This window comes from Passer domesticus, chromosome 19 (assembly GCF_036417665.1).
Source record: "Passer domesticus isolate bPasDom1 chromosome 19, bPasDom1.hap1, whole genome shotgun sequence".
NCBI classification, from domain to species: Eukaryota; Metazoa; Chordata; class Aves; order Passeriformes; family Passeridae; genus Passer; species Passer domesticus.
In genome coordinates this window covers 11,799,874-11,815,576 of record NC_087492.1, presented here as the reverse complement: position 1 = coordinate 11,815,576, position 15,703 = coordinate 11,799,874, and the positions used below count along the sequence as shown (strand labels likewise).

General features: G+C 49.8%; 1 protein-coding gene across 2 annotated transcripts in view; it reads right to left on the bottom strand.

Moving 5' to 3' along the window:
- The window catches only part of GALNT17 (polypeptide N-acetylgalactosaminyltransferase 17), a 212,985-nt gene that overhangs the window by 74,037 nt on the left and 123,245 nt on the right, over nucleotides 1-15,703 (bottom strand). For both annotated transcript variants that reach the window (XM_064394841.1, XM_064394842.1), the window contains one exon: nucleotides 1,678-1,795. In XM_064394841.1, coding sequence (XP_064250911.1) covers nucleotides 1,678-1,795 — 118 coding nt within the window. The remainder of the gene's footprint in view (nucleotides 1-1,677; nucleotides 1,796-15,703) is intronic.

Sequence of the window (15,703 nt, the reverse complement as noted above, 5' to 3'; positions counted from 1 at the left end):
CTTTGGGCAGTTCTGGCTTTAGACTTTTCAGACATTTTGGTGCCAAAACTGCTGCCAGGATTTTAGGTGAGGCTGCAGCAGTGCAGAGCAGAGAGGGACAATCATATCCATAAAATATTTAAAAGTGCCCCAGGATTCTCAGAATGATGATGGAATTTGCACCATCATCAAAAAGAAACACTTTCTGGATTTATTTTCATACAGGAATCACTGAAACAACCAAGGAACCCCCAAGTTACCTTTGGGACTCCAGACAGCCACTTACCAGGCAAAACAGCAAAACACCCACAAAGAGATTTTTGGAGCTCAAGAGTCTTTAAAATTCTACTTTCTGTGCAGGCTTACAAGGCAGATTTCTAAGTATTTTGGCTCTCAAAACCATCAATAATTTAAAAACCTTGACCAGAACACACAGCATGAGTGTGAAAATGTATGGCTTGGAAACTCAAGCTTGGGAAAGTCACTTGGGGAAGAGAAGGGTGTTTCTTCCCCCACAAAGATGTTTATTGGCCTTTCTAAAAAATTCAGCACATGAACAAGAAGAGGACAAATGCTCACCACTTTCTCTGAGACATCCGTCCAATTTTTCCAGTTAAGAAGCCAATCTTCAATGAAATCCCCCCAAACCAGGCAAATTAGCTGAAATTACTGTGAGAAGAGCATCTCCACAATGAGACCAAAAATCCCAAATCCAAACAAACTAGGAGAGGCACGAGAGGAGCTGGGTTTGGAGAGGGATCTCTGCAGCCCCATTGCAGGATGAGCAGTAATTACTTCACAAGGAGAGGAGCTCTGTGGCACATTGAAAGCCTTTAATTTCCACTCCCTTGTTTAAGTGAGATTATTGCTCCCCATAGCCAAAACCAACAGATTTCCTAAGTTTCCTGTGCCTTGCCAGCAAAGCAAATATCCTCTGGTGAATCTCTGAGCTGAACAATGATTTTTCATTTTTACAACAGCACAATCAATGCAATTTTCCAGTTAGAAGTCTCCTGCCTCCCCCTATCAGCTCATTAATGCACAAGTGTACTCCAAACCATGCTTGGAAGAATCTCCACAGACTCTGCCATCCCAGGTTACTCTGAACATGGAATTCATCACTTGTGAATCACTTCAGTGTGTGTAAACACTTGAATCACTAAGCCAGATCTAATACTGTACACAGTAATCAAGGGATGTTGTCAAGGGGGAGGCACTGAGGCAGCTCTGAAATCCTGCCTTGTAGAGTTTTACTGTTCAAAGCTGCTTTTGTGCTTGTGAACACGTTTTATTTGCAGATGCTGAATGCCTGGAAAATATTTGCAGGCTTTGTGTCTTCTTGAGACACTCACAGGAGCCCCAGCACCCCCAAACACTGTTCAACCAACTGTGTTTTTCCTGCTATTAAAGATCCTTGTAACTTCCAGCAACACTGACAACACAGCCAGGTTCAAGCTGGAAATGCCATTTCATTCCAGCAGCTTTTTGCATCAGGTCACACAGATTGGAATCCAAGGAAAAAAATTAAACTCATCCCCAAAACCGAGTCATTTTTCTCCCGTGAAGTGAAATTAAAATGCTGTGAATGCCAGCACCTCCCAGCTCCCCTGAAGGATCCCAGTAACTGTTCAACTCAATGACACTTCCGGGCTCCTGAGAACAGTGTGGGGTGACATTTTGCTGCCCAGTGGCACCAACCTTGATGCCCAGCTCGATGTTCTCCCCTCCGTACACGTCCATGCCGGGGTCCAGCAGCCCGATCTCCCCGAAGAACTTCCTGTTGACCACGAAGGAGCAGCCAATCATGGCTGGGGTCCTGCACGGAGAGAAGCACAGGGGTGACATTTAGGGACACTGCCCCCTCCCTGCTGCCCCACGGGCTCATTGCTGCTCAGCTGCCAGGCTCAGCAGCCTCCCACCTCCGCTCATCCCAAAGACTTCACGGCTATGTGCCTTTGAGGACATTGTTTTACCACTGCAATAAATGGTCCAAGATCCAAGCTCACTTCAGGCTGTACAGAATGGAGGAAGGTTTTCCTGGAGTTTTTATGGAGGAGCTCTCACACCTTGCTTTACTGGAAACACCTCAGGGTGTCTGTGGGCAAGGGCACAGCTCTGCCATAAATGAAGGAAATAAAATAATGGCCTTTCCCTTTGTCTTAGGTGGGAAATGGGGGGGTGTATTCTATCACCCTCTGTCAGAGCTGGGGCAGTTCTATGCTGTTCTTGGGGCAGTTTTCTTTATCTCCCCCACAGCCAATCCTCCCTCCAGGAGATCTCTGCTGTCCATGGCCACTGAGTGTCCCTGCAGGGCTGATCAAATTCCAGCATCCCATGGGGAGATGCTGTGCCCAGGGCAGGAGCCAAGCATTCCTACCTGGATCCAATCTGAGCCTGGAACAGCACAGCAGCCTTTGCCCACTGCATTGCCAGAGGAGCAGCTTTCTGCTGCCCTGCATTCCCAGAGGAAGAGCAGGCCCATCTCCAGCAGCCCTGGAGCTGCAGAGGAAAACTCCCCCCTTGTGCAGGATCCCTGCTCCAGCAGAAGCACAGCTGGCACTGCAGGAGGGCTGAGCCCCCATGGGATGGGACTGTGCCACCACCCTGCCCACAGGGGGTCAGCTCCTATTCTGACTCTGCCAGTGGTTTTATTTCTTTTTTTGTACTATTGAATTTGTATTTTTAGTTTTCCTAATAAAGAACTGTTATTCCTATTCCCATATCTTTTCCTGAGAGCCCCTTTAATTTCAGAATTACAATAATTCAGAGGGAGGGGATTTACATTTTCCATTTCAGGGGAGGCTCCTGCCTCACTTAGCAGACACCTGTCTGTTCAAATCCAGACAATTATGGAGGAGCTCTCAGGCTGTGCTTTACTGGAAATACCTCAGGGTGTCTGTGGGCAAGGGCACAGCTCTGCCACAAATGAAGGAAATACAAGAATGGCCTTTCCCTTCTCTTACTTCCAGCATGTCTGGAATGGAGTAGACTTTAGGACAGGCATTTTTAGGGAATTCCAGGACAGAGCGTTTCCAGCTGGAATCACAAAGGAGCCATGGCCACCAGCAGCAAGCTCACTGCAATTTGTAGACGCAAATCCTTTAAAAACTGTTTGGAGAAGCATGTGTGGGGTCATTTCCCAGTTCCCCCAGTATCAGCAGGGCTCTGGGTTAGGGATCAAGTTGCCACATCCATCCTGCACCTTGTGCCCTCCAGCTCAGAGCTCGCAGCTCATACTGCAGGGGCAGCCAGGGACAGGGCTGGGCAGGGAAATAACCCAGAAAACAGGGAGCATCAGTGGAATAGCATAAGGAGGGAGGAAAATCACAGTGCCAGAAGTTAATTTGTCATAACTGTGCAATTTTAAGGACATTATAGATGGTTGTGTTTACTAATGACCCTCATTACTCACAAACCCCTGGACCAGCTCTCCAGCTGCTCCAGCTGCCCTGAGATGAGGATGCAGTTCTGATTCACACACTGAGATCACATTTCAGGGGATTTTTTGAGTGCTTAGCCCTTCTGACCCTCTCCATAAAACTGCACTTTGCCCAGAGCCCAGCACTGCACAGTCCCACGTGGTTCTGCTCATGCTGCTTGGGGACACTCTCAGCTGCTGCTGCTGCCATGGTGTGTGCACAGTTTGCCCCTGGGACATTCCCTCTGCTGGAACAGAAATAGAAAAAGCATTCTCCCATTTGACTGCTGCTCTTTGAATCTGTGCTATAAAGGAAAAACCCAGGGGCTCACTCAGTCCAGCAGGGAGGTGCCAGTGAATTTTACAGCGAGGTGTTGGCCATGAAGACCCCCAGCAACCCAACACAAGGTCCTGCCAGAGGTGGATTTTTTGGGAGCTCTAGGACTCACCTGCCCACCCTGAGCCCCGAGCTCTGAACAGGGGGGTGGGATGCCCATCATCACCTCTGTGAGCCCATGGAAATCCCACAGCCCCCACGAATGCCTGCTCTCCAGAGGGAAGCTGCTCTCGAGGCAGGAATGGGGTGACAGGATCCTGTGTGGTAACAGCAGCCCCCAAATCCTGGCCCAAAGCCCATTCCAGCCCTGTCCATGCCATGGAGCACGTCCAAGGCTGGACTGAGCAGGTTTGGCCTGCAGAGGTGAGAACAGCCCTGAATTCCCCCAGACCTGGCTCACAGACAGCAAGGCCCAGCCCCCAGCTCTCCATCCACACCTCACACGGTGCCAAATCTGCCAGAGGAGCTCCTGGGGTCCCCAGGGCAGCTCAGGAATTCCAAGGATTTCACAGCTCAGCTCCACCAGACTCATCCTGATGAAACCCACGAGTTCCTTGGATGAAAGCTTCTGCCCACTTTAATATTATTATTTATAGACATTTTAATATTTCTAATAGAAAGTAGAAGAGCTGGATGATGCTGCCACATTAAATTAGTTCCAATTGGAATCCATCAGAGGGTTTTTCCAATAGATTTCTTCCCTGACAGCTGGCTCAGCCTTCCTTCCATGGAGCAGGATAATGTTTCATGGTTTGCTGCCACTCTGGTACTTAAGATTTCAATTCTCTTGCTTTATTTGTAGCAAGTTAACTGCCATTAACAGAAACAATTCCTTCTGAAATGATAACCACCTTACAGATGCCAAATCTAATAGTTCCATTATCCTAGATTACCTCCTGGAATTTAAGAGAAGGGAAAATTGCTCTGGTTTTATCCAGGGTATGAACAACCCAGTTCATCTCCTCCACTGGGAAGAGGTGTGGAAACCTCTGACTTCTCCTGTCAAAAACTGTTAGAGGCACTCAGAGAAAAGGTAAAAGCTAGAAAAAGAATCCAGGAGAAAGTTTCAGACAAAGGAAACTGCATTTTGGACCAAATAATGTGGATCAGTGGGAACTCTCAACCAGGTAAATGAGATTTTCTGGGCTGGAAACAGCTCAGGAGCCTTGAACAGGAGCTGTTACCCCGAGATCTTTTTTCACTGTTATTTATAAATCATGGCATGGGTTGGGTGGGAAGGGACCTTAAAGCCCATCCAGTGCCACCCCTGCCATGGGCAGGGACATCTTCCACTGTCCCAGGCTGCTCCAAGCCCCATCCAACCTGGCCTTGGGCACTGCCAGGGATCCAGGGGCAGCCCCAGCTGTGCCAGGGCCTGCTCACCCTCACAGGGAGGGATTTTTTTCCTGAGACTTCACAACATGACTTCACTTTATAAAGCACAGAGCCACCAATCCTTCCCAAAATTCTCTTGGAAACAGTTTAACTGGGATTTAGTAACTTCACCTTTGTTTTCCCCCTCCCCACTGCATGCCCTGTTCCAGCCCAGGACCCCAGGCAGCTCCCGAGGCACCGCTCCTGCTCCCTCCAGCAATCCAAATTAAGTGCTCCATTCTCCTCTGTAACAATGCCGCCACATTAAATAAATGAGGAATCAAGCAGCACTCAACAATTTAAATAAAAACACCATTTGATTTGGGAGTAAATCCCTCAAAAAGGTGGCCGCTGACAATAATGGATTGCTCATCCCCAACGAAATAATGGCCTGCAGACAAAGAGCTGATAAAGCCTCTTGTTCCTCTGCCCCTTAATTAAAAGCATTTACACAGCTTGTTTTTAAAAATCACCCAGCTCAGCCGAATGCATTTTTAGTTGTCTGATAGCTATTCTCCCTTTAATGAGAAAGGAAAAGCAGAATTTGGCAGGAAGGAAGAGCAGAGATGCTGAACAGAATTACTGGGTTTGTATCCAGAACTCCACAGTGTTACTTCCTTGCCATTCTTTTGCTTGGTTCTTCTATAGAACAAGTGAAGAAAGGTCAAGAAAAGCAGCTTTTATGAAATATCCTTCTTGTGGATCTCTAAATAAAGATGAAGGAGATACAAGGAAAAACGTTTATCCTGCTCTATTAAGTTACTTTAATGGTCTGCCTTTCTTTAGCTCATAGTTATCATCTAATGATTAAAAAGTCTCAAGGAGATTGCCCCTTCAATTCAAGGAAATTAATTTTCCCCCACAATTGGATTTGGCTTCCAATTTTACACTAAAGAACAGGTTATAAAATATGCAGAAAAAAGATATTAAAAAAATAATTAGTGCATTTACCATTGACTGCAAGAGGCTGAGAACAGACTGGAAGAACTTCCAGGGTGTCCAATTCCTGTTAAGCTGCTGCTGGTTCTAATAAACTTGGATCATGGAGTTGCTCACCTTCCTCACCACAAGGCAGCATTTGGGGCAGTCCTGTACCTGCCCAGAAGGAATTTCTTTGTCCCTCTCCCAACCTTGCCATTCCTATTTCAACACACTGAAGTCACACACCTTACAGTCATGGATGGAATCATGGAATGGGTTAAAACTCATCCAGCTCCACGCAGCAGGGACACCTTCCACCTACCCAGCTTGCTCCAAGCCCTGTCCAGCGTGGCCTTGGGCACTGCCAGGGATGGGGAATCCATGGAATAACCTGTGCCAGGGCCTGCCCACCCTCACAGGGAACAATTCCTATCCCACCCAACCATGGGCAGTTTGACCCCATTCTCCTTGTCCTGTCCCTCCAGTTCCTGCTGCAGGGTCCCTCTCTGCCTTCCCTGTGTCCCCTCCGGACCCTGGCAGGTGCTGAGAGGTCTCCAACCACCTCCTGTTCCCCAGGCTGAACAATCCCAAATTTCCCAGCCCGTCTCCATAGGGGAGGAGCTCCAATCCCATTTTCCATTTTGGGATTCCCACTGCTGCTGCCTCTCTGTACCTCCACCACCCAGCTGGGGCTCACTGCTGGGATCCAGCATCTCAACAGGGAACTCTGGGAGCCTCTGAGCTCCAGGGCTGAAATTCAACCAACTCCCAATATGCAGAAAATGTCAGGGAAATTATCAAATTAAGGCCTGTGGCTTTAATTAGTAGCCTGTCAATGATTTCCCTGATGACAGCAGGGAAGGGAAGAACACCACCTTTATTTTCATGTGACACTCTGTGATAAAACACTGGATTTTCTCTTGGCCAGAGGCAAGATTAAGGACCTGCCTGCAAAAGAAACAACTCAGTGCTGTCCCCTCTGTGCTCAGAGAATAAATTAAAAAATATTAAAGTCTGGGATGAGTAACACAGGTTTAGACAAGTGCATGTTTGTGCGGAAATTTAATAGGATAGGGCATTAAGGATTGACCCCTCTGGTAATGAAACAGGGACAGGCAGAGCCTGCCCCAGGGCAGATCTGTGGGACAGAACCCATCCAAAGCCTCTGCCCCACGGGCAGCTGTGGCAGTCAGGGATGCCAGCACAGAGCCCCCAGCCCAGCCCACAGCCTGGGCCACTCTGAGCTCACAGGAGAGCCCTGGGGTGCTGAGGGGCAGCATCCCTGCTGGGTGTCCCCAGGCCACCCTGGGGCTGCCACCACCCCCAGGGGACATCCTGTTCTCAGGGCACCTCTCCTCAAAGCCACGGAGGAAACCTCTGCTCCCTCAGAGGATGGAGGAGGAGGGGAACTGGAGGAGGTAAAAAGTCACCGGAAAGCAGCAGGTGTGGCTCCAGTGACACTCGGCTTCTGGAGCACCCAGTCCCGTGGGAAGTGGCCTGTGGAGCCTGGCCTGGCCCTGGGGTGCCTGGAGGGGCAGGCAGAGCCTGGAGCTGCAGTCAGCCCCTTCCCTGAAATGGGACAGCAGTGGGACAGGAGAATCCCTGCACAGGGAACTGGGCTCAGGCAGAGCAGAGCAGAGCCCCAGGCCCAGCTGGCCCTGCCCCACCTGCCATCGTGTCCCTCAGCTTCATCCCACCCCTGTCCTCAGACAGGGCTGGGCCACACCAGGAGGGGTGAGCATGAGGAGAGCCTGGCCCTGGCCCTCCAGCCTGGCCCTGGCCCTCCAGCCTCTCCCCACAGGCTCCGCAGGGCTGCAGGTGGGTCCTGAGATGGTGGCTCTCACAATGAAGGGCTGAACATGATATTAAAAAATAATTAGTGCATTTACCATTGACTGCAAGAGGCTGAGAACAGACTGGAAGAACTTCCAGGGTGTCCAATTCCTGTTAAGCTGCTGCTGGTTCTAATAAACTTGGATCATGGAGTTGCTCACCTTCCTCACCACAAGGCAGCATTTGGGGCAGTCCTGTACCTGCCCAGAAGGCATTTCTTTGTCCCTCTCCCAACCTTGCCATTCCTATTTCAACACACTGAAGTCACACACCTTACAGTCATGGATGGAATCGTGTGTGTTAGGAGAAGTTTTTTAGTTGTACAGTTGTGCTACTGCAACGTGTCCTCCCCCTTGCACTGCTATCATGGGATGGCCTTGGGCACACAGGGGCATTTGGGAGGGTTGGGTTGTTACCATGGCAACAGCTGACCCCAAATCAAGGTGTAAGAAAGTGATCTGCACCCCTGGATAGCAAGGAAGGAGTCACTGACAGGACTCTAGAGGGGCTAAGGGTATGAAAGGTGGAGCATCCATTTGGAGATGGGCACATGGCTGATAATCACAGGGGCTCCCAGCACTGTAATTTTTCCTTATTTAGTCCTTTTGTTTAATTTTTTGTTAAGGTTTAATAACCCTTTAAAATTTTAAAAGTGAGCAGTCATTCTCACATCAGCCACAACCCCAAGCACGTGGTGCCTCCATCTCACCCCTTCCTTACCCCATCCCAGCTCTTCCCAACCCCAAACACCCCAGGCGGGATGCAGGATGCATTCCATGGAGCAGGGTTTGCTTTGTTAGTGAGCTCAGCCCTGGATTTCTGCAGGAAGGGCCGAGTGCCCGAGGCCAGGGCAGGCAGGGGAGGCACTGCCCAGGCAGCAGCCTGATGGCAAAAGCCCCAAATCTGGTGTCACACACAGAGCACATCTCCAAAGGGGAATCCCACGTTCCTGTGGGACACCTTGGTGCAAGGCAGGAGCTGGAAGAGCCACGCTCCCAGCTCCCCTTCACTGCCAGGGGGATGGAGAAAGCTGGATGTCTTTCCCAGGGATGTAACCAAATGTCCATGAAGGAATGGCATTTCAGTCCCCAGCAGCATCCCTTCCTTAATCTCATCCCCAGGGCAGCATCTCCACGAGCTGTTCCTTGAACAATTCCGTTTCCCTGCCCCAGTGCCCTTGGTTAATTGTCTGTTTCCAATGGGTTTATTTTCCTGCTGTTGCTAAGTACCACAGAACTTGTGAAACAAATTAAAAATAAGAGATACCACATAAAAGAGATGCTGGATTGAATGGCTTTGCTGAATTTACTGGAGATTAATACCACTTAAACTTTAATGGCAAGGAGGCTGTGAAAACTGGATTTTAAAAAATACCTCTTATATCCACCCATGCCTGCGACCTTGTGAACACACATTTGACTTTGTCACTGTTCTCTGCCTGCTCTGGAACTTGAGGCAAAGCATTTAACTCCTTTGTAGCTCTGTTTTCTCCTCTGTCAGGTGAGTTTAACCCCTGGATGCTCTTGAAAAAAACCATTTACAAATCAGTTCAGTGTTTTCCCTTTGGAGCTGCTGAATTTACTGCTGATATTGCCATGGGTGCCAGACCCCTGAGTCTCCAGTGAGAAAAGCACTGTGGTTAACCTTCTGAGCAAGGCTTTGTTGCTTCCCAGCCCTTGCTGCTAGAGCAGTATCAAAAGCTGGTGCCCACCCTGTGCCCAGACACAGCCTGGGAACCACTGCTGATTTTGGTTTCCTCATCCAAACTCAATGACAAAACTTCCCCTCCAGGATGAAACTGCTGTCTCAGCCAGTGAAGCCTTTTCCTTCCTGGTGTGTTCTCAAAGCCCAAGGATGTCCCAGCACTGAAGATCCCTGGATGCTTGGACACCTCCTTCATGGCCCAGGCACTTTGTACAGGAGTCCCCAGATGGATGTGCTGCTCTAACCTGCCAAAATGCTCATGTGCAGGAAGAAATTGTCCCCAGCTCTCAGTGTTTTGTCACCTGATGTAAAACCCCAGCCCAAGGATCGGGCTGATCCCATTCCCAGAGCAGGAGCCCTCATGGCAAGAGCCCATCCAGCTCCCACACCCACCCTGCTGGGACCTCACTAAAGGCACCAGCCTGGAAAACCCTTCCAGGCCAAGAGCCCTGAGCTGGGATGAGCCATGCTCAGGGCCATGAGAACGTGCAGAAGGTGTTTGGGGCTGTTCTCCATCACTGGAAATAACTGCAGGTGACATCTCCAGTGGCCCTGGTGCTCCTGTGCTCTGTCACAGCAGGGGCAGCATTTGGGGGCTGCACTCTGAGCCCCAGAGTACAAACCCCAGAGAAGGCACCCTGGCCAGAGTGAATTTGATAATCACCTTCACAAGGGACTGGTTGCTGTGGAGGAATAGAGGAAATAGTTGCAATGGCAGGTTCTCCCTTGGAAGAGGGCTCCTCACCTGAGCCCATTTCCTGCTGCTGGGGCACTCGGGGATGCCCTGTCCTTCACACCTGGGGGCCCCTCTGGCACACAGGGACCTGTCCAGGTGCCTCCCCAGAGCTCAGGGACTGAGACTCCTTCCCACAGCCTCTGCAGCTCATCTGCAAACGTCTGCAAGCTGGAAGTTTGACCCTTAACAGGCCCCATTTATCCACAAAGGCAGAACTGGGGAATAATTGTGATCACTCTCTGTGATTTATTAGGATACTCCCACAGGAGAGGCCACACAGAGTCTCAGGCTTGGGCTGAGATAAAGCAGAGCAAGATTTTCATTTGTGCACTGGCTTATACTGGAAGCCACTGAAAAATGCATAAAAGATGCAACAAAAACACTTTGCCTGCCTGGAAAGCCACTGCAAATCAAGGCAGGGCACAAAGGGAGCCCAGAACAGCAGACATGAGGAGTCAGGAAGGCTCATGATCTGGTGAACCTGGTTTGATTTTCCCTCTGTGCTGGTCCATGAAGGTGTGATCCTCAGAGCAGCTCTGGAAATCTCTGTTCCACGTTCCCTGCACAGACAGGCTGCAGCACACCCTGTGAGCAGTCCAGGAGCTGAGCCCAGCCTGGCTCCAGCAGGGCCAGGACGTTTGCTGCTGTCCCACTGGTTACAGCACGGCCACCAACAAGAGATAAAGGTCTGACAAAAGCAAGCAATTGGAAATTTCAACCTGAGCCAGGAGGTGAGGGAATCCAAGAGTCCCCACGGTGGATCCATGCTCAGGAACAGGGCAGGGAAGGAGAGCACACCCCAAATTAACCCCACACTGGGAGCAACAGTCACCTCAACCCAGCCCCAGCACCTCCTTGGGGGCTTCAGTCCCACTGGATTCTCCATTAAACTGGCAGTGTTTGCCTATGCAAATCAGACCTATTTATTCCACAGCAGGGACGCACAACTCCCCAGGGCAAAGTCAGGCAGTAGCTTCAAAGTTCCCCCAGAAGTAGTTTAAAAGCTCATTTGTGCTAATTGGCAGCCACTGCAATCCAGCTCATTGGCAGCTGGAGCAGAGCAGGAGGGGCCTCAGCAGATCCTGGCATTTAACACTCGCAGCACCTTCAAACCAGTCCTCAGCTCCTCGAGAGGACGATAAAGTCTAATTATAAATCCCAGATTTAAGGATTTGAGTTTGCATCTCTTCAAAGCCTCCAGTGACAGCACATGGATGCAGAGATTTCACCCTTGCGAAGGGGAAAGATTTCGTGGCCTTTTCTTTCAGAGGAGGGTTTGGGCTGGAACCTTGCAGACCATCTCATTTCAACCCCTCCACCCCAAACCCGAAAGATCTGGTGGAATAAAAAGGAAAGAGATATTGGTATTGGATATATTGGTATTGAATATAAAAATATTCAAAGAGGAATAACATGGATTTTTTTAACACCTGGCACTTACAGCCTCACTAACAACAAAATAAAGTGCAGGAAAAGGCAAATTAAAAAGGGGCCAAACATTTCTCCTTAGGAACCCCTCAGATGGTGACCAGTTTGGGTGGCCAGGACTGCATGTGCTCATCCAATCCCAAATCTAATCCTAAATCCACCCCCCTTGAGGGAGGAACACCTCATTCCTTGTGGCCACAGCAAAGGGAACCCTGCAGGTTTGGGGTCTCTGCTGCCCTGGGGGTTTGGCTCCTGCTGCTGCTCACACTCCCTGAAGGGCCCTTCCAGGAATTCCTCATCAAGAACACGACTCCTCAGCAAGAACTGCACTGTAACTCCATCTCCTTCCACTGCTACCAGAGTGCTAATTAAATGATAATTACTCTGGGATGTAATATGTATAACTATCAGGCACTTAACAGGGACGTGTTATTTACTTTGCTGTTTTTAACATGAATATATTTCTTCTCAAGGGCAGCCAAGCAGCTGATTTGGAGTCGTGTTCTTCCTTTCCACTGAGCATAAAAATCACAATGAGCAAATTTCACAGGTAAACAAAGTTCTCTTTGTCTCAGGCACAACAACAACCATGTCCTGGTTAAAGCACTGAGCTGGGGCTGAAGGATCAGGATTAACACCCTGAGCCTGAGCTTGGTACCCAAAGTGGGACTTAGGCAGTGATTTCTGACCTATCTGCCACCAAAATACTCCTACACTTGCTCCAAGTGACATCAGATGAAAGAAACTACAATAAACTGACTTTTGAAGGTGAAGATGGGCCCAGGTGAGCATCTCTGCAGAACAAACCTGCTCTGTCTGCAGCTGAAGCACATTTTTAATCTCTGAACACTCAAGCAAAACTGCAGAAATCAGGAGAGAAATCTCCCTGAGCAAATCATTGCCTGGAACAAAGATGCTGCAAGCTCGAGCTGTGCATCTGGGGACAAACACACAAAGGGAACTGCCACAAAGCTGGGCTGAGAAGTGATTCCCTAGACAGGCAGAGCAGAGCACGAGTCCCTGTCAGCTCCTAGGAAACAGCAGGAACAGCAGAGCAGGGCAAGGCTGAGGCCATGGTAAGGTCAGGCTGAGCTGGGGGAGCACCCCAGGGCCCCTCTGCCACCACAGGGTGACTCTGGGCTGACTTTGGGGTGATTTTGGTATGGTTTTGGGGTGATTTCAGGGTGATTTTGCAGAATCATGTTCAAACCTCCAGTACAACCACAATTCACCCACTGGTCCCAGTTCCCTCCAATCCTCAGCAGCAGCTCCTAAACACCAGTCCCTCCTCAGCTCCACATTCCTGGCACTGCTGGAAGCCTGTGGTGGGTGATGCCATCAGCAGTGGGGTTTGCACAGCCCCTGGTGCTCTCTGCCAGATCCCTGCAATCCCTGGGAAAAATTCAGGAGCCTCAAGTCCTTGGGAATTGCAGGGATATTCCTGCAGACAGAGTTTGGGGGAGTGATTTTCATCCCCATCACAGGGTGTGAGGAATGGTTATTGACAGCTGGAGCAGCTGCACTCCCTGGGAAGTGAGGGAGCAGCAGAACAGCCCCGTAAGCACCTCGAGGAGCTGAGCAATGCATTTATTGTGACACCTCCTTGGTAGCAGCTATTGGTGAGGAGGGAGCTCCCAGCTTTATCTCCCCTTCATGCATCCCTGGCACAGCAGCACAATTCCTGGGAAAGCAGCAGATCCATCCTGGGCCTTTAACAGCAAATGTCACTCATTGCTCACTGCTGGGGTTTGTTTTGTTTAAAACACCAAGTAAAGCTGATAGAAAAGAAAAATGAAAATGGGGAAAACTGCAGTGCAATGTACATGCAAACTTGGTAAAGATGATTGCCAGGTAAGGGTACTCAGGGGTGGAGAGGACGGTTTGGATTCACCTCCTCCTGGATTAGTGTAGATCCACCCAGTCACAAAGCACAGAGGCTGACGATGATTATTTATCCCAACTGCTTGTCCAAGGGTCAGGCACCCTGAGCCAACAGCTCCCAAAGCTGCCACCCCATCCCAGGGACACTGATCACACCAAGGGACCCTGGCAATCTGTGTTTCATCCCACAGCTGCACAAGCTGGGAAGCACAAAGTGACTCAAGAGCTCTTGAAAAGGCAGAGTGAAGCAATGCTGAGCACAGGGCAACCAGGGAAGTGCTGGAGATAGCTCCTGACTTCAAACCTGAGCACCAGCTCAGCCTTGACTGACTTCTGCTGGGATGGGACACACTCACCAGGAGCCCCCTCTGGGACAGCTTCTTGTGGTTCCTAGTTTTTTTTTTTTTTTTTGAGTGGGGAGGGTGCTGGTGATGCTTTCCTAGTTTGCTTTGGCTTGTTGTTTAGGGGGATTTTAAATCACCAAATGCAAAATGCGTTGATTTTTCTTGAATCACAAATCCCAGAATGGCTTGGATTTAAAGGGATTTTAGACATCATCCCCTTCAAGCCCTTGCCATGTTTAGGGACACCTTCCACTGTTCCAGGCTGCCCCAAGCCCCAGTGTCCAGCCTGGCCTTGGGCACTGCCAGGGATCCAGGGGCAGCCACAGCTGCTCTGGGCACCCTGTGCCAGGGCCTGCCCACCCTCACAGGGAACAATTCCTAATTCCCAATATCCCATCCATCCCTGCCCTCTGGCAGTGGGAGCCATTCCCTGTGTCCTGTCCCCCCATCCCTTGTCCCCAGTCCCTCTGCAGCTCTCCTGGAGCCCCTTTAGGCCCTGCAAGGGGCTCTGAGCTCTCTCCAAAACCTTTTCATCTCTACCCTGAACACCCCCAGATCTCCCAGCCTGGCTCCAGAGCAGAGGGGTTCCAGCCCTCTGGAGCCTCCTCTCCCAGGGGGGACTTGGATTCAAGACCAACTCAAAGTCATTAGCAAAACCCTCAGCAAACTCCTGGGTGGCAGGAGTTCACCTTCCTGTGTGAAATGTAGAAGGAAAAACTTGAAAAAATGTGTTTGGCTCCCAGGCTGAGCACAGGGGCCATCCCAGGCAGCTCCTGTGCTGCCACCTGGCAATTCGGTGACAAGTTGGGGTGAAGGGCTCAGCCCTGTGTCCAGGTGACATCAGCCCAGGAAGAACTGGACCTGAGAGCCAGGATTTCATTCTGCACTGCACAGAGGGGAGCTTGTTTGATGTCAGCATTCAGGGGCAGAGAAGTGCAGGGAACAGGGCCCTCTGCCCTCCAGTGCCATGCCAAGGAGCAGACCCTCCTTCCCTGCTGCACACAGAGCAGCCTGCAGGAATGGGCACTCCTGGGTCTGCAGGGCTCTCCTGCCAGCCACAACCCCCTGGCAGCAAACTCCAGGGCTGAGAGGGAGGGGATGAGGGAATTCTGCTTCCCCAGTCCCAGGAGGGACCTGCCTGCACCCAGCTCTGCAGGGTGGGTTTGTATCCTGATGGATAAAAATGCAGCTGGGAGCAGAGGGAGCTGCTGCCAGCTCCTTGGGCAAGGTGGCACCTGGCCCAGGGAATGCCAAGGGCTCCATGGAGTGGTTTTGGTTTGTTCATTTGAAATTTTGCTAATTTTGAGGTTTTTTTGGTTAATGTATTAATGAGTGCGGTGGGTTTAGGATTGGTTAATTACCAGTATTTGCTCCTTGTTGTGAGGTAGGATTAGGAGAAAGGTAAAGTAGGTTCAAAACTTTAAAAGGGTACAAAGATGATTTATTAACAGTAACTAAAAGAAAGAGTAGTAAAAATTAGAATAAAACGTTCAGAACACTTCTCTTTCCTTTACAACTTTTTTTTCCTTGCTGACAATGTAAAGAAACAAAACTTAAAATTTTAGTTAGTTTACTATTTGTAGAATATGGTTTTTTTCCAGCTTACTTAGGGAGAGAAGTCCTTCTCGTTAATGTTATGGAGATTTTTTTACAAGGAAAAAAAAAGCTTTTTCATGGCTCTCAATTTTGTCACAAATAGTAGCTGCTTGGGGACATCTGTAATTGTTGTGAAGTCTCTCTTATTTTCT